Genomic DNA, 21,815 nt, shown 5'->3' on the forward strand with positions numbered 1-21,815 from the left:
ATTTTTGCTGGGGTCATACCATGGATTCCTTGGTGGAGGTCTCTGGTATCCAAGTATGGATTTTGCGGCTGTTTGCATGGAGTGGGCAATATACTGCCATTGTGCTGATATGTTATCGGGACGAGGAGTGCTTTCATTAAGCAATTGGGCTAGTTGAGTGGAATATGCTGTGGCTATCTGTTGTGTTTGCAGCTTTCCGATGTCCAACTGCCGCGTTGTATCTGTTCTGCTTTATTTGCAACGTTTAGACGGGTACGTATCTTTGCTGCAGCAAGGTAGTGGTCCGTGTCTATGTTTGCACCTCGGAACGATTGTACATCCAACACGCTCGATGAATGTCTTCCATCTATCACAACATGATCAATTTGATTACTTGTTCTTTGATCTGGAGACATCCAGGTGCCCTTATGAATATCGAGGTGCTTAAATCTGGTACTGCTAATTACCATGTTTTTTTGCAGCTGCAAAGTCTATCAGCCTCAAACCACATTCACTGTGGAGACCGAATTTCCCGACGGTTGGGCCAAAGATATTCTCCTTTCCAATTTTGGCATTAAAATCGCCTAGTATAATTTTAATGTCATGGGCAGGGCAACGATCATATGTTTCTTCTAAGCGCTTGTAAAATATATCTTTGGTATGTTCGTCCTTGTCTTCAGAGGGAACATGAGCGCAAATAAAGCTGATGTTGAAGAATTTAGCTTTTAATCACATTGCAGCGAGTCTTTCATTCACTGGGGTGAAGCTGGAGACCAGATGTTTTAACCTTCGAACAACTACCAATCCACAACCAAACTCATGCTTTGTGTCAAAACAGCTATAATACAGTGCGTCACCTTTAAGTGTTGCTGTGATCAGGTCCAAAATGTGGCCATCGTAAAATTTTGTCCGAACTTAGTTTAAGTTCGAAAATGGGTCATATCGGTCCACTCCTTTAGGTACATCCGCCACAAAAGTTCAAAACTTTTCACTAAAATGGTGCACATGATAACTCTCGAAGGTAGTAACCGATTTAGTCCATACTTTGCACATCTTTATGTTTCTACGAGACATAGATCAGGTTCGAAAATCGGCTATATATGTCAACACATTCGGGTACCTCTCACACAAAATTTCGGAAAAATTCAGTTTAAGACCTGCAATTGAATCATTTTGAACTTTGTTGCAACAACTTTTATTCGCTGCCATTACGACTGTACAATTATTTTAAGGGGCAAGTCCTTATATCCTGGGAAAATAGCCCGAAAGCTGTACAAAACGCTCGATATTATGTTTTTCGTGGGCAAGTCCATGCTTTCAGACCAACTGAAGATTCGATATTGTCAATAGAAGGACGTTTAATTCAGACAGGCTGAGGGTATATCTCTGTCGGCAAAGCAGATTGATCCATTTTTACTTGATTTTGTTCATTTTGATATCATATAGTCGGCCCCGCCCGACGTTGATACTTTCCTTACTGGTTTACTATCGCCCCCACTTGGAATTTTCCACAGCCAAGTTGACAGTTGCACAGTGTTATAGTGCGTTTATATATAACGGGATTTAACAAACCCACTGGGTTTCAAATGTCAATTCCATTGCTTATGTTTCAAATAAATCGCCATAAAGATGGTTAACCCTGCAAAAGGCTATAATATAAACATGGCCTTATACTTACCCAAAGCATAAAATAAAAGTAGGTATATGATCAATTTTAAAGTGTCTATATTTCGCATCTAGTTTATTTGTTTTTCATTTTTTTCTTTTATTTTTTATTTCGTGTATTCTTCTTAATTCAAAAATTCTCATTCTAATAACTCAACAAATACATATTTTTTCGCTTTCAATTTAATTAATTTACTTATTATACGAACGATTTGTGTTAGTGATTTGCAACCTTGTCGTTTACATAATTTCTCTTTTTTTACTTACATCCAATACGATCAATAATAACATTTATTTACTTATTGCTTGATTTCAAAATATGTTCAGCTATAGGATATGATGATTGCGGCATTTTTATTTTTCAATTATCATAAAACTCAAGAAAAATTTGCAAGGAAATAAAACGAATATTGACTACTGTGTGATGCCTTTAAGGATGTTGGAATAGGCTATAGTAATATTTTAACCACTCTCAAAAATTTAGCACATAACATTTTGTTTATTACAAAGATTAAAGCTATTGCATTCAATTCTAAACGTAAACTTGGTTATTTGAGATCAATTTAAAGTATAATAATAATTAAAATAATCAGTTTTGTTCCTAAATTTCAATAACTATTATTTCTTAAAATTCTATTTTAAGATTCCAAAACGTATTTTTTTAATACAATAGAGATGATATCACAATATTTGCTGCTGATACGCTTTTGAGATGTCTGCTTAAAATTGTTGTTAATTTTTAATATTTTTTTCACAAAATACTGTACAATGTGATTATATGTATGAACGATTTTTATGTATACTAAATTTGATAAATATCTGTATACCAAATAAAAAACATAATGACTAGAGACGCATTGAAATTACTATAAGAGTACCACTACTCCACAAATTTCTGATCATATATAAAGATTCGTTTGTTGCTGTAATTTTCGTCAAAAAGAAAGCTTTGTGCCAAACTATGGATAATACGACTATCGTTGTAAAACTTATTGCCGGTTTCACTAAGATGATTCGAATTTAAATTCGTTCGAATTTCTGCCAAACTCCTGTTATTGTAGAATTGTTTGTACCGATAAAAACTAATGGTCTGTTGCACTAAGACGATTCGAATTCAATTTCTTTCGAATTACTACCAAACTCCTGCTATTGTAGATTTTTTTGTTTGATTGAAACCAAAAATGAATCAAATATTTTTCAAAACAAAAGCAGAATTTTGCTACTATGTCGAACGAATTTGAATTCGAATCGTCTTAGTGAAACAGAGCATTAGTTTTAATCGGAATCCAAACAATTAGATTTTAAACTCGCGACAGAAAACGCAAAACAAAAAATATATTTTGTTTTACGACAACAGACACACTTCAGTTCAGAAACTCACTCCCTCCAGAATATGTCCAGATTCCAAAAAATGTGCCTATTATTTCCATCATCGGATTGTATGTACCTCGTTTGGAGCAGTTTTGCAAGTTGGAATTTTCAATAAATTTGCTCCGAATTGAGAATCCCACGGCGGCCGGTTCTATGTACCGGATTAACTCGGAGAAATCTTCGACCAAGGGCCGCCACCTCAACAGTAATGTATTTGTGTTCGTGATGGTGAGTGATAGTAGTAATGATTGACGATTTTAACGCTCACCATGAGATCTGGTACTCGCAACTAGCTCCTAGACCAACGGTTGCTCACAATTGCAGACCAGAAACTGAAAATAAGATTCTGAAAGCTCTTACTGGAACATCCTGGGCAATAGATAAAGTAACGCTCGTTGCAACATACATGCCCATATGTCGCTCCATATTGAGCTATGCCGTCCCAGTTTGGACATCTTCCATGTTAACACCTGCCGTCGTTGTTACAATCCCTGGAAATGCATTCGTTTAATAGACTCCGAGGTAAGATCGAAGTACTTCATTGAACATTATATTCTTCCGACCGTCATATTCATGAAATGCGCGGCGGAACCAAGCGCAACAACAACTGCAGCTTACGGTGTTGTCATGGTTACAACGTGCTGAGCAAGGATCGCACCAGTAGTGGAGGGAGGAGTATTAGCTTTACAATTACATAAGTCTATTCAATACAGACCTATCTCGCTTGAGTCTCGCTCTAATGACCCGTACATAGAATGTATAGGGGTAGCAGTCAGCTATGGAACTGCTCAACGTATACATCCCGCCGATAAATAGCTGCACTCCAAGTTAACCTGCTTTTGAAAGGTAAAACCGTCTGATCTTGGGGGTCTTTAATGCTCTTCATGAGTTCTGACATTCAATCCTCGGAAACGACCAGAGGGGTTTAGTGCTGGATGAGGAGACTTTGCACGTCCCTACAAGAAATAGCCGACAGAGTCACAGTTCGCCAGACATAACCATCGTGTAAACTGGTCTGACAAATGACGGCATCTGGCAACCCGTCGTTTCTCTTGGGTCAGACCTTTTGCCGATAATAGTCTCCATCAACAGACCGCCCGACTTCATCACCTCAGCACGCCGCGCTTTCATCTATTATGGGAAAGCTAATTGCCCTAGTTTCAGAGGTCTGTCGAACCCTTCTGTTCTGTTCTCTGATGTTCAAGTAGCAGAACGTACGTTCTGAGACATCATGACAGTAGCAGCCGCTCGCCATATACCTGTTGGTCGAAAACCGAAAGTGAGACCAATAATCCCAGCAGAGGCGACGGGATTAGCAAATGACTCATACATGGAATGTATGGGTGTAGCGGTCAGGTGTGGAACTACCGAGATAAAATTGCTGAACGTATACAATCTGCCGAGAAATAGATGTATCTAAGGTTACAAGCCTAACATTAGCATGCTTTTGGAAGGTCATAATCGTCTGGTCTTGGGGACTTTAATGCGCATCAAGAGATGTGTCATCGGAAACGACCAGAGGGGTACAGCGCTGGCTGAGCAGATTGATAGCTCTACGTTTTGCTCGGTCAATGAGGACGCTCCTACCAGAATTAGAGTGTCACAGTTCGCCAGGCATAACCATCGTGCCATCGGATCTGACAAATGACATCACCTGGCAGTCCGTCATTTCCCTTGGATCATACCATCTCCCCATAATTGGCTCCATAAGCAGACCACCGATTTCATCACCTCTGAAAGCCGCACATTCGTCGATCATAAGAAAGCTGATTGGACAGGTTTCAGAGAGTTCACCGATCACCGATACAGAGAACTGCCAAATCCTTCTGATGTTCGGGTGGCGGAAAGGATGTTCCGAGACATCATCACTACTGCAACCACTCGCTGGTCGAATACCCGAAGTAAGACCAAACTTCCCAGCAGAGGCGACGGGATTAGCAAACTGAGCGTGATGAGCTTCGTCGAGCCAACCCCAGTGACCCCAGAATCAGGGAGCTGACACTGGAAGTTAACAGGCTGGTTGGTGAGCATAAGCAGAACAAGTGGTTAAATCATCTGGTGCCGGTTTAAGTGAATTGTGGGCAACGGTTAAGTCACTCTCGAATCCCGGAAGAAGGGACGTTTGGCGACGTTACGTTGACTGACCCGAAGAGGTGCGCAAGTTATTTCAATCGACAGTTTGTTGAGCACCCCGATAGTGACAGGGCGAAGAGAAGAGAACTAGGTCGCATCAGATGTTTTCCTGCCGAGGATGAACCACCACAGTTCACAATGGACGATGTTGCGAATACCATCAAGAACGCTAAATCATCCAAAGCGTTGCACCCTGATGGAATCTCCATGGTAATGCTGAAACAGGTGGATAAACCGGGAGTGGAGTATATCACTAAAGTTCTTAACCTGTCGCTAGCCACCCTCATTGTTCCCAAAGTTTTGAAAATGGACAGAGTGGTCCCGCTACTGAAGCCAGGCAAGGATGCCAGCAAAAGTGAATAGTACAGGCCGATTTCGCTTTTGTCGCCTGTAGCAAAGACTCTTGAGGCGTTAATTCTCCACAGCGACAAAAATAGCTATCTAGTTGCAGATCATCAGCATGGATTCCGTAAGCAGCATAGCACGACAACAGCTCTGCACGCCTTCTCCACATACATATATAGTCGAGGACTCAACCAGGGAAAGCTCTGTGAAAGAACATTGATGGTCGCGCTTGACTTACCAAAAGTTTTCGATACTGTCAGGCACTAAACGCTGTTTGAGGACATCGAGCACACTACCCTCCGGTCACGATTGAAACGTTGGATAATCAATTACAGGTGTGGACGCCAGTAGGACGTGGAATTCAGGAGAAAGAAGTCTAAGCCCCGTAGAGTGAAATAGGGAATTCCCCAAGGTGGGGTGATATCTCCGGAACTGTTTAACCTCTAACACTCCTGTATTCCGCCCACTCCAGACGGCATTGATATCGTAACGTATGTGGATGACTGTACGATCTTAGCCCAGGTACCTTCCTAGATATCATTTGTGAAAGGCTGAACTCCTACTTGACCGATCTTATCACCTTTTTCGACGCGAGGAATATTCAAATATGCGCCACTAAATCTACGGTCACTTTGTTCACTACATGTCATGGTGGCAGAATTCTGACCACAACCTACCTGAAAATTCTAGGGGTCACATTCGACAGCATGTTCTTGTTGTCTGCGAATGCTGGAGCTATCTGCTACAAGCTGAAATGTAGGAACAAGGTCTTCAAATCCCTAGCCGGCAGCACTTGGGGTGCAGATAAAGAAACCTTGTTTTACACATTTAACGCGATAGTTCGGTCTGTGGTAAGCTATGCGGCTCCAGTTTGGTCCGCGAATCTAAGTGTCACCAGATGGAAAAATATTCAAACTTGTCAGAATGCCGAGAACTGCAACAGGGTGCCTACTCATGTCTTCGGTGGAGCATCTAACTGAAGAAAGAAATGTTTTTCCAACTCTTCAACACAACGGCATGTTTTCGTTGCAGTACTTGCTCCGGTGTTACAGTGAGAGCTATCCTAATCACCATGTGATTGATAGGATTTTGAGAACAGCAACAGGGTGCCTCCGCATGACTCCAATGACCCTTCACATGAGGAGACAAAGATTCTTCCAGTACAACAAGACAATCACATGCTTTCGTTGGATGTTACCGTGAGAGCCATCCCAATCACCATATGGTATATAGCTCAAAATAGGTAGATCAAGGAGGAGAATAGAAGAATATGTCTAGCGCTACAAGAGAGAACCCATTAGAGATGGTCGCGTGCTTAAAAAATTAGGCACGAACATGCACGAACACGGACCAAAATTTTTATGCACATTCACGCACAAACACGGCGTTTTTCGAGAAGGCACGAACACGCACTACTCACGGCACGACACGCGCCCTCCTCTAGAACCCATAGATCAACAAGCATATCAGGCGGGTTTGAATAGCATTCATATAGGCGCAGTTGCAGATGCCATAAGCAACTATCGTTTGAATGAGGTCCTCGGAGTACATCTTCCATCTATAGCAGGTGAGGAGCGTCAGCTGCCACGACAAACCACAGTAGTTTTGGCTCAACTATGCTCGGGATGGTGCAGCCGTCTAAACTCCCAGAGGGCAAGGATCGACGACGCTGTCGACACTGTGCAAAACACCTGCCCAGCGTGCGACACAGGCCCGTACAACACACTGTACCTTTTCAACTGCCCCGCCAAACCTACTCAACTTACTCCAGGCGATCTTTGGTTACATGTCATTGAAGTAGGTAGCCACATTCTTGGAACTGGAGACTAACCCAGAGCCAGATAAAGCAGATGAACGAATATACAAACATATAATAAAAAAACACTGTTACAACAACAACAACGAGCTTGGAGACGACCGAAGCCGACAGTGGTGTAGGATATTAAAAATAACAACTAAAATGGTACTACTAGACTCTATGAATATTTGGATCTACTTATTGCTTAAAAAATTTCGTTTCGATATTATTGCTAATGATTTTTCGTTTCATGGGCGTTTTATATAAGCATTGCATGTACGAAAGATCGTTTTCTTATGTAATAAGATATACATATTCATTCCAAATCAGCACCTAAGATGGTGTAAATGTAAGACTACCATAACCATGCAAATCAAAAGTATTCGAGTTAAGACAGAGTATAATGTTAAGATTTTAAGTATCGCAACATCGATAGTAAATCAAAACCAAATTAATTTTTGTTGGTATTACTGCGCACAGTGGTTCAGAATCGTTTTTTCCTGGTCAAAATTCGTTAACTATTGTACGGATAGATTTATTATCATAATTCTTTATGCAGATGACACAATCAGCTTCAGACGAATTTTTAGCGGTCAAATTCGGTCTGGTAGTTGCAGTAAAATTCAAGGTCAAAGTTAAACTTTTGAGTTTTTTAACTATTTTTCATCAAAATATGAGTGTTTTTGTGGTTTTTATATCTTCATATGTATTTAAGATGGTCAAACACCAACAAATAAACAAAAAAATTACCAAAAAGCTACAAAAAAATTTCGAAAAAAATTTAGAAAAATCATTTTTTTTTTTCAAAAATTTGTAAAAATAAAATTACAAAAAAATTTAAATTTTTTCAAAAATTTAAAAATACTCCTTGGGTTTTCATAACACTTATATAACTCGTATACAAACTCATATACTCAAAAAATGTTGATTTGTGTCAAAAAGCTGCAATTCATATGGAAACAGTATAGAACAAGTAAAAAAGTATCAGTCGGGTTTGCCGACAGAGATATACCCTCAGCCTGTGTATATGGAAACAATTTTTACCCAAAAAATCGTATGTATTTAGGGGTTTTTTAAAATTTTGGGCGTATGAACCGACAAAAATGTTGATTAGGATTAAAAATCAAAAGTTTTGCAGAAGAGATACTTAAAGGAATGGATCGACATATACCATTATGAAAGTGGATCTTCAGCCACTACATATGGTGCCATAGGGGGTTTTTACACGCGCTGTTTTCTCAAGGAGTATGGACTTGCCCCTGAGAAAAATTTTACCATCGTAATTGAGGCAGCGAATGCAAGTTGCTTTAACAACAAGTAAAAAAGTATCAGTCGGCTTCCTCACCCTCACCCAATTTTTTTCCAAAAAACGTATGTTTTTAGGGGGTTTTTAAAATTTTGATTAGGATTAAAGAACAGAAGTTTTGCGGAGGAGATACTAAAAGGAATTGATCGACATTGACCATTATGGAAGTAGATCTCCAGCCACTATATATGGTAGGGGGTTCTTACACCCTTCGCTCTGTTTTCTCAAGAAGTATGGACTTGACCCTGATAAAGATTTTATCGCCGTAATGGAGACAGCGAATGCAAGTGGCTTGAAGAAAATCAAAGTGATTCGAGAGCAGGTATTAAAGTGAATTTATCTGAAATTTTGTGTGGGAGGTACCCGAAGGTGTTGACAAATACAGTCCATATTCGGACATGATCTATATCTGGTAGATATATTAGGATATGTAAAGTATTGACCAATTCGGCCGCTCCCTTCAAGAGTTACCGTACGAACAATTTATCCGAACAGTTTTGAAGTTTTGTGGGGGAGGTACCTGAAGGAGTGTACCGATATGGCTTATCTTCGAACTTAAGCTTAGTTTGGACAAAATATGACGAAGGTCAAATTTTGGACAAAATCAGCAGATCCGTTCGAGATTTATCTTGCGCTCTAACCACTACACACGGTGTTATAGGTTTTTTTTTTTTACTTTTCAGGCTATTTTCTCAGGAAGTATGGACTTGCCCGTCGTATGGGGGGCAGTGAATACAAGTGGCTAAAACAAAAATCAAAGCGATTCGAGAGATGGCCCTAAACTGAACTTTTCCGAAATTGTGTGTGGGAGGTACTCCAAGGAGTGGACCGATTGAGTCCATATTGAAACCTTATCTAAGTCTGGTACACATTTCACGATGGGCAAAGTTTGGACGAAATTGGTTACTCCCTTCAAGAGTTATCGTTCGCACAAATTTTCCGAACATTTTCGAACTTTTGTGGGGGAGGTACCGGAAGGAGTGGACCGATATAGTCCAACTTCAAACTTAAACTAAGTTTGGGCAAAATATTACGAAAGCCAAAATTTGAACCGAATCGGTTCATCCGTTCGAGAGTTATCGTGCGCTCCAGCCAGCCAGCCAGACAGACAGACGGACGGACATTGCTCAATCGACTCCAAATTGTCTGAAACACATTTCGTCCAAACATACTTGGGGTCTAAAACAATTATTTCGGTGAGGCACATTTTGCCCGTATGAAAGTGTATATCGAGCCCTTCCCGCGAAAAAGGTGTAAGCGACAAAAAGCAAATTTTACAGGAGACGGTTTTTATTGAATAACTTTTGATCTAAGTAAAATTTTTTATTAAATTTTGGTATAGTTCCGTTACTAAACAAATAAATAATTTGTGGAATATCTTCAATATAACGGTAGTTTGTGTCGCTTACATCTTTTTCGCTGTCACACAATCAGACTAGTACGTTAAGAAGTGGCGGTTACATTAAAAAATTTATTTGAAACAAATCATTTTTAGAGTAATTCACATCTACAATTCAAAAACAAAGTAACTCTCTTTTATAGCAAGTATTTATTCGAAAAATTATAAGATTAAAGCGTATTTCTTGTAATATAGTCGAATAACTACATGGTATCCCAGCAAAATGTTCGATGCCAAAGATGCCATTTAATCATGGGTGCAAGTGATCTGGCATGTCATCTTTTTAGCATCTTCATCGATGAATTTTATATGAACGTGGACCCTAAAAGATGACGTTTTTTTTCGGATCCTAAGAATGTCATTTTAACCAATGCTTTGACATGTCATTTTCACCAATGCTTTGGCATGTCATTTCCACCAATGCTTTGGCATGTCATTTTCACCAACCCTTTGCAATGACATTATCATTACGACGAGAGTTTTAACAACGTTGGTTGTGATTTCGAGTCGCAGACAACATCAAGCCTATTTTAAATAATTAATCTTATATATTTAGAAAAGTGTGTATAAATAAAAATACAAAATTCATCTCTATTGGATCGATGGAATGGGTTCAAAAGCTGATGAAAAGATCGGATCTTTCACGACTTCCTTTGCATGGGTTCAAATGCTGATGAAAATATCCGATCTTTCACGACTTCCTTTGCATTGGTTCAAATGCTAACGAAAAGATCGGATCTTTAACGACTTCGTTTGAACCAATGCAAAAGATGCCATGAAATCACGTCATCGCATGGAACCCCTTCCTTCAAATTTTGCTGGGATGTTAATGTGCAATTTTGATGTAAGCGACAATTCGCTGTCCACTAAAAATGTAAACAAAACAAAAAGGACGCTTACATCAAAATTTTTTTTGCTCTAATTTCGTAACGGTACATGGCAGAGTTCTACAATTTTGGGAGATGGTGTGTTGGGATATTCTTTATCAATTACCGTAAAAAAAAGAAAATCGAAAAAATGTCGCTTACATCTTTTTCGCGGGAAGGGCTCGATATACCCTCGTTAGCATAAATGCTGAGGGTATAAAAACACACATTTTTACCCATGTAATTTCAATAAATTGAAAAAAGTGTTAAACGGACGGAACGGGACAGGTACAAAAGTATATATGGGCTGAAAGAGGAGACTCTCGGGCATCTTTCTGTGAAAACATAACTTTGTTCCATGTTGTTCCACAAAAGTTCTAGTCCACTAAATTTGGAATTTCATAAAATTTAGTACTTGAGGAAAAATAAAATAGTTAATGTTGTGTAAACGCTACGGTAATTTACTAAAACGATTGTTAAAGGCCACAATCCTACCTACCTTACAAAAAAAATAAATAAACAATGAATATAAATATAAATGAATAAACTACTAATTTTTACTATTTTTTCCGATAACATAAAGAAAAAATTTAATCGAAGTAAAAAATAGTACCTTCTCGCAGGTTCTGGAACAGACCAATAGTTTCCGAGAAATAGACCACACCTTCCAATATTTTGACCATATTGTTTGGTTTCCTTAGTTTCAATATGTTTACTATCGAATCCCATATAGAAATTAAATATAATTGAAAACAAAAAATTTTGATTTTTGGCCGAAAAATCGATTCCTGAACCATTGTGCGGCGTTGAGATGAATACGACCCACTAACCATTACTCGGTCCGTCTTGACATTGGTATTCATTCTGTAGTTGATTGCAAATAGCGCTATGGATCCTCATATCTCTATACTGCGTATAGAAGCCACAAAAAATGACAAAATATTATCTTACATTTACACCCTTCTTCAGATAATGCTGCACTCTGCTACAACTACATTTAACTAACTTATTTTTTTAAGGAACACACTTTGACATATACAAAATTACCACACATCACGGCATACAATCTCAAATCTCTCTTCCAGGACAAGACGATTGCAAACAACTTAACCTAAACCATGCCAAAACCTTCGGTACCCTCACTAATGGCCAGGAGCAAAGCTTTTTCAAATTGTTCATAGCTTTCATAATCGGGTAAGCAGAGTTGATTGAAACTGTAATGAAAGAAATAGGAATTAGAATAGATAATTATTAAGAGTAGCATAAGTTGTAACTAGAACTTGGACTTGCAATGAAGTAGTAAAAAAGAAAATTCTGGTCGAAACCAATATTTGTTTCATTTAAAAGGTAGTGGAAAGCGTTGCATATCCTCATGTAAATAATTTTGTGTATGCGAACAAAATTTTTCAAGTCTAAGTTCCATGCTAAAGTCCAAGTTCCCGTTATAACCTCCCGACATTACTTACCACGTATGAGCTGTTGGTAAATTACCAAATGTTGGAGCAGCCGTAATCTGAAATTGTGGATTAAGCTCTTGAAACCCTCCGGGTGGAAGTTGTGAACAACCCGTTGTAAATTGTAACAAACGTGCCATTTCGGTTTGACTAAAATTACTAATACCGGCCCAAAACCAGGCCAAGACACGGCGAAACTCTGATGAATTACCATTGGCTATGTGATGGGCTTTGAAGTCAGCAATAGAATATTCGCCAGTACCACACATTAAAAGCTAAAATAATATAAAATTTATTATTATAAATCTTTTGAGAGGTAAATACTCCTCCCGCCTTTCGTACCTCCAATTCATTTTCATCGAAAATACTTAACAAATTATCAGGTATAATGCCATTTAGGCCCTTCAAAAAACTATCCACCTCATCCTTAACACTATTGCATAGACGCTGTTGGGCCAATGCATCTAAATATTGATTTTTTGTGGCATTTGTCACCCTAACTTTAGAACCATTCGGTACCAATTCAATAGTTTTGCTTAACTGGCCACTGGCATCATAAATATCTTCTACAAAATATAATTCCAATGAATCGCTGGCATCCAAATCGGTATCGAGGATATATTTGATTTTAGATAAATACAAATCAGGATCGTCTTGTTCGAAGTACTGGAAAATATGAAATTTTATAAGTTATTCGTTTTCAAAGACACGATTTCAAACATCTTACCTTATAATGAACTCTTAAACCTATTAGCTGGGCCAAAAAAGACCGTGTAAATCGGGCCCTTACCAATTGTCTATATGTACCGCCCAAGGCACTTTCGTACAAACATTTGCCCACAATTTTTCCGGCGAATTCAAAATGTTTTAATTTTAAGTGCGGTGGCCTATGTGGATTTGGATGTACCAATGCCTGCCGCTTATCGTGAAAGGTACAAAACAAGCCACCACGCGGATCGAACAAGGCACTGCAAATGAGTTCGAACCATTCACGTCGTAGACCACCCCAATCGATGCCTGCAACGAAAAAGAAAACAATTAAGATAAGGTATTAAATAAACAGGAGCTAACTGGGTGACCTAGGGGATGACCTAGGGGATGAAAGGAAAAGTCCTGACCGGCTTTAACATGGCAAAGTCCAGGATTTATCTTGGTCCGTCTCTCATCTCAAGTGGACACTGACGTCCCCGTGGTGTCACTGGGGTAGCTGCCTTTAACACCCGTTAAAGAGGTGAGCTAAAATGTGCCGCGCGTTCACACATAAGAACGTTAAAAACTTGGGTTTGGGCGCAGGGTTAGTAACCCTCCCCTAGAAAAAAGCAGCCTTCTATGAAAAAAGAAAAAGAAATCCCTCTAAAGTTGACGAACCCCGCAAACGTTTTAAGGACTATGATCTGCGAATTTGCACCTGGAATGTTCGCACTCTTTATAGAGAAGGTTCAGTTTGTAGATGTACTAAAAAAATACAAGGCCGACATTACTGCCATACAGGAAATACGATGGATTGGGAAAGTCGTCACAACAACACCTAAAGGTGACGCACTGTATTATAGCTGCCATGACACAAAACATAAGTTTGGTTGCGGAGATTAAGCATCTGGTCTCCAGCTTCACCACAGTGAATGAAAGACTCGCTGCAATTCGATTAAAAGCAAAATTCTTCAACATCAGCTTTATTTGCGCTCATGCTCCCACTGAAGACTAGGACGAACAGACCAAAGATATATTTTACGAGCGCTTAGAAGAAACTTATGACCGTTGCACTGCCCATGACATTAAAATTATTCTAGGCGATTGTTGGATGTACGATCGTTTCGAGGTGCAAACATACACTCGGACCACTACCTCGATGCGGCAAAGGTATGTACCAGATTAAACGTAGCAAACAAAGTGCGAACAAACACAACACGAAAGTTGGACATCGGTAAGCTGCAATCACAACAAATAGCCACAGCATATTCCACTCAACTGGCCCAATTGCTTAATCAAAGCACTTCTCGTCCCGATGACATATCAGGACAATGGCAAAACATTTCCCACTCCATGCAAACAGCCGCAAAATCAGTACTTGGATACCAGAGACCTCCACCAAAGAATCCATGGTATGACCAGGAGTGTCGAGATGCTACCGAAGAGAAAAATGCGGCATATAGGGCTACTTTAAAATCAGTAGCAACGCGTAGCGCACGAGAGAGGTATCGGGAGAAAAGGAGAGGAGAGAAACGTGCGAATGCTAGTTACTTCAACAAAAATCAAAGTGAATCGAGGGCAGGTCTTAAAGTGAACTTATCCGAAATTTTGTGTATGAGGTGCCCGAAGGAGTGGAAAAATATAGTCCATATTTGAACCTGATCTATATATGTTAGATATATTAGGATGTGTAAAGTATGGTCCAATTCGACCACTCCCTTCAAGAGTTACCGTACGAACAATTTTTCCGAACATTTTTGAACTTTTGTGGGGGAGGTTCCTGAAGGAGTGGATCGATATGGCTTATCTTCAAACTTAAACCATGTTTGGACAAAATATTACTAAAGCCAAATTTTGGACCGAATCGGCAGATCCATTCTAGAGTTATCTTGCCCTCCAACCACCTTACACGGTTTCATAGGGGTTTTTTGCAACTTTCATGATTTTTTCTCAGGAAGTATGGACTTGCCTCTAATGAAACTTGTACCGTCGAATGGGGGGCAGTGAATACAAGTTGTTAAAACAAAAATCAAAGCGATTCGAGAGATGGCCCTAAACTGAACTTTTCCGAAATTTTGTGTGGGAGGTACCCGAAGGAGTGTACCGTTTGAGTCCATATTGAAACCTTATTTAAGTCTGTTACACGTTTCACGTTGGGCAAAGTAGGGACCAAATCATTTACTCCCTTCAAGAGTTATCGTGCGCACAAATTTTCCGAACAATTTCGAACTTTTGTGTGGGAGGTACCGGAAGGAGTGGACCGATATAGCCCATTTTCACTTACACTAAGTTTGGTTAAAATATTACGAAAGCCAAAATTGGAACCGAATCGGTTTATCCGTTCGAGAGTTATCGTGCGCTCCAGCCAGCCAGACCGACAGACAGACAGACTGAAGGACATTGCTCAATAGACTCCAAATTGTCTGAAACACATTTCGTCCAAACATACTTGGACCATTATCTCGATGAGGCACATTTTGCCCGTATGAAAGTGTATATACCCTCGTTAGCATAAATGCTGAGGGTATAAAAAGAGAGAGATGGAAAAGCGGGAGTGTGAACAAATCGTGATGCATAGGAGACAGAATGAAGGCCGAAAATGCTACCAAAGAGTGAAACATCAAGCTGATGACTTTGGCACTGGCACATCATCCTGTAGAGAACAGCAAGGTAATTTGGTAACTGATACAGATAGTGTGCTAAGGATATGGAAAGAGAAGTTTTCCAAACTGTTGGTATCCAATAGTAGCGAAGTCGACAAATATATCACAGATCCAATCCCACAAGATGGTATTGAATGTATAACACCAGGCCAAGATGAGGTAAAGACAGCAATAAACCGGCTGAAAAATAATAAGGCAGCAGGAGCTGATGGCCTACCAGCCGAGCTGTTTAAAACCGGAGGCGACACGCTGATAAGGTGTATGCATCAGCTAGTCAGTTGCATCTGGCAGGAAGAACTCGTACCCGACGATTGGAACCTGAGCATCCTGTGTCCCGTCCATAAGAATGGAGATAAGACTTTATGCTCCAACTATAGGGGCATAAGTCTTCTCCCTATCGCCTACAAGATAGTGTCAGGGATATTGTGCTAAAGCCCATGGTCAACGAAATAATTGGACCTTACCAATGCGGTTTTAGACCTGGCAAGTAAACCACCGACCAGATATTTACCCTGCGGCAAATCCTAGAGAAGACCCAAGAGATGCAGATCGACACTTACCACCTTTTTGTCGATTATAAAGCAGCCTTCGACAGCCCGCTACCTTCAAAGGTATTCCAAGCCATGTCTGTATTTGGTATCCCCGCAAAGCTATTCGGCTTTGTAAAATGACTCCAACTGACACAAGATATTCAGTTAAAATAGGAAAGAACCTCTCCGAAGAGTTTTGTACCAAAAGAGGTTTCAGGCAAGGAGACAGCCTTTCGTGTTATCTTATCAACATCCTTCTAGAAAAGGATATACGAGAGGCAAACGTCAAAAGAAGTGGCACAATCTACACCAATAGCCACATGTTACTTGATTATGCTGATGATATAGACATCATGGGACGATCAGTAAAAGAAGTAACCGATACCTTTATGAAGGTCGAAGGAGATTCTGCTAAAGTGGGTCTGGCGGTAAACGGCGATTAGACCAAGTTTATGGTGTCGACCAAGTTTATGTGCACGCAGAATTGGCAGGGCAAAGAATAGATGGCGCAAACAAGTGGATGAAGAGATGACAAGGCGCGGTATTCCAGAAAGCGAAACACTAAACAGAGAGAATTGGAGATCTTTTCTTAGTTCGGTCTATGGAACAAATGTTCTCTAAATGGAACAGCTAAGTAAGTAAGTAAGTAACTGTGTCTTAGATTTCGCATAGCATAAGATAAAATATTGAGAGCGTAAGCTATTCTTAAGCAGACATTAACATCACCAAGTGCTGGATTTACATTTGGAAAACAGATCGTAGATCTAACTACCGCAAGATTAATATGGACAGGACAGGTTTTTGAGGAAGTAAATGTAGGTATAAGCAGCTTCCTTGCCCCCATTTCTCTCTCCTTATGTGAGGTAGAAACCTAGTAATCTCGCCATCGAAAGCAACCACTACCACTACCCTTTTCACTTCCTGCACCCGAGAATTGAGAACTGAGATCATGGTGTCAGTCGACGAAAAAATAATTTCGATGGTACAACACAAGAAGACCCTTGGTATTATATTTGATAATCTTCTCAATTTCAAGAATCATGTGGAAAGGTCAAGCTAAGCATAAAGTCCTTAAATCTCTCATAGCCATATCTCAAAAAAAAAAAAACAATAGAAGCTAATATCGATATACAATTTCATCATTGAGCTACGTCCCCCCCAGTTTGGACAATTTTCATGAGCGATATATGATGGCGGAACTTGCAAGTGGTTGAAAACAGTGGGTATCGTATTGCTGCCGACTCACCACCACCATCGCATCGTTGTAGTTGATTATCTTCAACGAGACATTGGGAAGAACATAAGAAATCAACACGAATCTCCGAGTTCCCGAACAACTACAACACGAACACTGAAATCCGAACAACAGTTACACCAACACAAATCGCCTACATCCGAACATCGAACCATCGTGTTCCCGATCGTATGCAAAACCGAACAACAAATAAACGAATTCCCAATTATCTAAAAACCCGAATATAGAGTCATAAAGTTTCTGATAACCTACAAACCACGACCATTCGGGCATCGATTTACCGATCGTCTAAAACTCCAAAGTCCGAATCATCGAATTTCTGAGCATCTACAACATTAAACAACGAATCATCAAGTTCCCGATCATCAATAAATCGCCTATGTCCGACCACCAAATCATTGATCTACAAATCTTGTACACCCGATCCTCTGATCATCGATAATGCTAGTCAGCCGGACGTATAACTTTTTCAGGTAACTGGATCTAGTTCCTCTGTCTTCAGATTCAAAATTTGTGGAAACTGGACTGGATGCGTCCATAAGAAAGGACATGTGGTGGATCTCGTGCAATTAATTCGGAACCAATACAGCTTAAGGTGGCTACATTGAGCTGATACTAACTGAGCTAAAAGCGCTCGTGTTTGCCTTGACAGCTGACGTTCTTTAGCTGCGAAGGTAGTGGTTGGTCTCTGAGTACGGCGGTGCATCAGTGTGAATGGTATCAAAGTTGATAAGCTCGTTGATCTAGAGGTTCCTGCTGGTATTTTTGGACCTCTCTTTAAGATCATGAACATCTCTCCTGACGTCTCTGGGTGGTTGAAGCTGTCGTGACAGGGAATTCCCACGATGGTAACACCCAACGTCTTGTTGTAATGTTGTACCGGTAAAATCTTGGTCTTCCTATGAAGATGGTCCACTGGTGTCATGAAAAGGCACTCTGTTGCAGTCCTCTTCCACTGCGAAGACCTAACATTTGCATACCACACTGGTGCCGCATACTTCACCCAGACAGGCCTATAATTTATAAGAGCTCTACAAGGACGACTTGAGAACTTTTTCCTTTCCTAATGTTTTCACAAATAACTGTAGTTTGCGAGTACGACTTAAATTGATGTTGAACATTACACTCAATATCGTGGGGTAGTTAGTGGTCGGAATTTGGACATCATCGATCAATATGTTCAGTGGAAGTCTTATCTCAGCACTCCAGGTGGTGAACAGTGTTGCAGTGGTTTTTTTTTTTTCATATTCCTCAGATGGCAGAACTGTACTAAATCAGCTATGTAACAGGTTAACACTTCCGGAGATGACACTCCGCCTTGGGGAACTCCCTGTTCCATTCGAAGGATCTTGAAATTTTTACTTCAGAATTCTACAAACCCAACGAAAGCGGCTAGAGGGAAGTCTTCTCTATGTCCTCGAATACCTTGGCATGACATCATAACTGTTCGGTCACACGACCTGTTCTGGTTCAGTCCTCGACTGATATTCGTGGATATGGCGTATAATTGACGGTTCTGGTGCTGTGCATTTTCCGGAATCCATGCCGATGTTGGGCAACTGGGAAAATGCTTCATGAGGAGAAGTAATGTCTCTACAATCTTCGCTACTGGCGACAAGAGGAGGATCGGTGCCTATACGATTCGCCTTTGCTGGCATCCTTGCCTGGCTTTAGTAGCGGGGCAACCCTGCTAACTTTCCAGGCTTCTGGTACAATATGGGTGGGGCTAATCATAGATTGAGGATACTTATCTAATACTCAACTCCGGGATTATCCAGTTGCTTAAGCAATACCATTGAGATTCCGTGTGGGCCTAACGCTTTCGATGATTTTGCGTGTCGGATGACGTTTGCAACATTGTTCATCGTAAATTGTAAGGCTACCTCCTCTGCTTAGAGGACTCTTATACGGCGTAGCACACTCCTCTTCGCCCTATCATTCTCGGGGTGCTCTATATATTGCAGGTAAAAATAACACACGCGCCTCCTCGGATCTGTCACTGTCACGCTCTGAAAATTAACAGCCGTTTAATCGTCCTTTTTTCTGGACTCGAGAGTTATTGAAACTTTGCCCACAATTTACTTTACCCTGTACCAAGGTTGCATTGCTTCAGGTGGTCTGCTTATGCTCGCCTATTGGCCTGTTGACTTCAGTAGTACGTTCCCTAGTTCTTGGGTCTTCAACACGCTCATTTGCTAGTCCAGACGCTTCTGCTGGGAAATTTGGTCTGATATGAGGTATTCAACCAGCAGGCGGCAATTATGATGATGTCCCGAAAAAAATGGAATGGATATGGAACTATGAATTTGCTCGGTTAGCGCTGTAACGCTCTGGTCATTACCTAGGACGGAATGCCAAAGCTTATGATGGGCCTTCTAAAAGTGAATAAATATCGGCCATATAACTCAGGGCACAGCTATTCATCGGCGGTATGGAAACATTAAGCAGCTCTTCCTCGGCAGTACCAACCTTTACTGCTACCCCCATACATTCCATGTCAATACAGTCAAGATCAAGCGAGATAGGTCTGTTCTGGACAGACTGATATATTAAGAAGGCAAGTCCTCCCACTCCGTTTCGTGTGCGATCCTTCCGCAAAACTTTGTAAACATCGCAACGTTGCACGCCACAGGTGGTGGTGAGCTTCGTTTCCTAGATTGCGGCGACCTTAATGTTTTTTCGACTCATAAAGTCCATAATTTCGTTGACCTTATTGCGGAGACCTTTGAAATTAAATAGCAGGAATGATCCATTTCCGTGCCGCTGAACAACCACTTTTGATGTTAGATTCTACGTTTGTTGTTGTTGGGCAGACTGCGGGGGCGTCTCTTAATCCGACGACGAAATTGAAGACTACTGGGTGATGATCTGGCGCAGCAAGGCAACATGGTTCCTATCCCAGCCTCAGAATTGCACACATTCCCTACATCCATTACATTTGCCGATGTTGACATATGGTGGCTGAGGTGACAAACGGAGCAAATCCATGCCACGGGGTTATTCTCTGTAACGGCTCGGACCAAAAGAGGACGAACACAAACACATAATTTTTGAGGTGACGACCCCTGTCGTATATTCTGGCTAGTCAACCCGGTGCATAGAACCGTCTGCTGTGGGATTTCGAGTCAACTGCTTATTCTGCACAAAGCATTCAAACCTCAGCCCGAGTTTCCGATCCTACACTATGATATTTAAAGGGGGATAACTTATCTGCCTGCAAAGCCCTCCCGATACTTCGCATTTGTTCAATTGCCCATCTGACCAAAAAACATCTACGTCCTCGCATTTCCTCTCGACCTCACATATCCAAAGTCGGTTTCAGTTAATCTAGGACGATCTAAACTTTATCACTGAGATAGGGTTATGTAATCGAAAGCCAATGTAGGATTTTATCTTGACAATGAATAAAAAATTGATGGAAGAAACCCATTGTACTCACCCTGCTCGCCTTGAAATGTGACCTCAAAATTGCCACACCAATCGGAAACCGAAAAATGTTTTGTTGCCTTCATGCTGCTTTCCAGAATTTTATCACGCTGCACCTTCAGCGATAGTTTTTCGTGATAATAATTGGCGTGGAATTTTCGCACCTCGTGATAAAAGAAATCCTGCTTATCTTTAAACGTTTCCGAACCGCCTATATTTTTCAACAAGAAATGGGTAAATGTTGCAGCAATTATGTTACGATCCCTTGATGCCAATTCGATTTTAGGTTGGGCGCCATCATCAATAATAAAAATCGGTCCATGGACATGGGTCGGCAGTTGAGGCAAAAAATGAAATTTCGTTGATGGACACAAACGGAATGTCGCAATACGTTTGGGAATGAATTTCAGGATCATCTCTTTTATGGTTACCTGAAATATCAGAGAATTCTTGTTCAACCAAATTTCCAAGTATAACAGGATTCTGTTAATCGGTTAGGGACAGAGTACATCCCCCAACAACTCACTTGTTTGGGTCCAACCGAACAGAGCACTTTGCGGGGCTTGGATTTGGCAGCTCCAAATATGCTAAGAAGCCGGGCTTCATAGCAAATGTTATGCTTGCGAGAGGCGATATTTTTATGCACCAATGTGGTGTCGCTACCTGGAAGAGAGAAAGAGACAGAATAGATGGAATAAAATCTGCGACATATACATCTCCAAGTTGGTTACTTACTGCTTAAAACTATAATATCAAAGTCACCATTTGGCAACTTTTGGTCTAGATAACTTATAACGGCACGTAGACATATGGGTTCGGGGAACAAAGCCGTTACAGCAACTCTAGCATTTACCCTATCGTAGGTAAAAGCAATGGCATTTCGTAACTTTTCCAAGGGTTGGTCATTCAGATCATAGGTTTCCACATGATAACCC

At 40.5% G+C, this 21,815-nt stretch overlaps 1 protein-coding gene across 10 annotated transcripts in view; it reads right to left on the reverse strand.

Moving 5' to 3' along the window:
* Positions 1-1,687: 1,687 nt before the first annotated feature.
* LOC141394936 (apoptosis-resistant E3 ubiquitin protein ligase 1) overlaps positions 1,688-21,815 on the reverse strand; it is a 142,055-nt gene continuing 121,927 nt past the window's right edge. For 7 of the 10 annotated variants that reach the window (XM_073970104.1, XM_073970108.1, XM_073970109.1 and 4 more), the window contains 7 exons: positions 21,616-21,814; positions 21,407-21,543; positions 20,894-21,329; positions 13,044-13,333; positions 12,659-12,982; positions 12,329-12,591; positions 1,688-12,076 (listed from right to left, as the gene is read on the reverse strand). In XM_073970104.1, the coding sequence (XP_073826205.1) occupies positions 11,974-12,076; positions 12,329-12,591; positions 12,659-12,982; positions 13,044-13,333; positions 20,894-21,329; positions 21,407-21,543; positions 21,616-21,814 (1,752 nt within the window). In that variant the 3' untranslated portion in view covers positions 1,688-11,973. The remainder of the gene's footprint in view (positions 12,077-12,328; positions 12,592-12,658; positions 12,983-13,043; positions 13,334-20,893; positions 21,330-21,406; positions 21,544-21,615; position 21,815) is intronic. The other 3 variants (XM_073970106.1, XM_073970112.1, XM_073970113.1) reach the window with 1 other exon arrangement.

The sequence above is a fragment of the Musca autumnalis genome, unplaced genomic scaffold (assembly GCF_047663935.1).
Source record: "Musca autumnalis isolate F117 unplaced genomic scaffold, ASM4766393v1 scaffold_2, whole genome shotgun sequence".
Taxonomy (NCBI): domain Eukaryota; kingdom Metazoa; phylum Arthropoda; class Insecta; order Diptera; family Muscidae; genus Musca; species Musca autumnalis.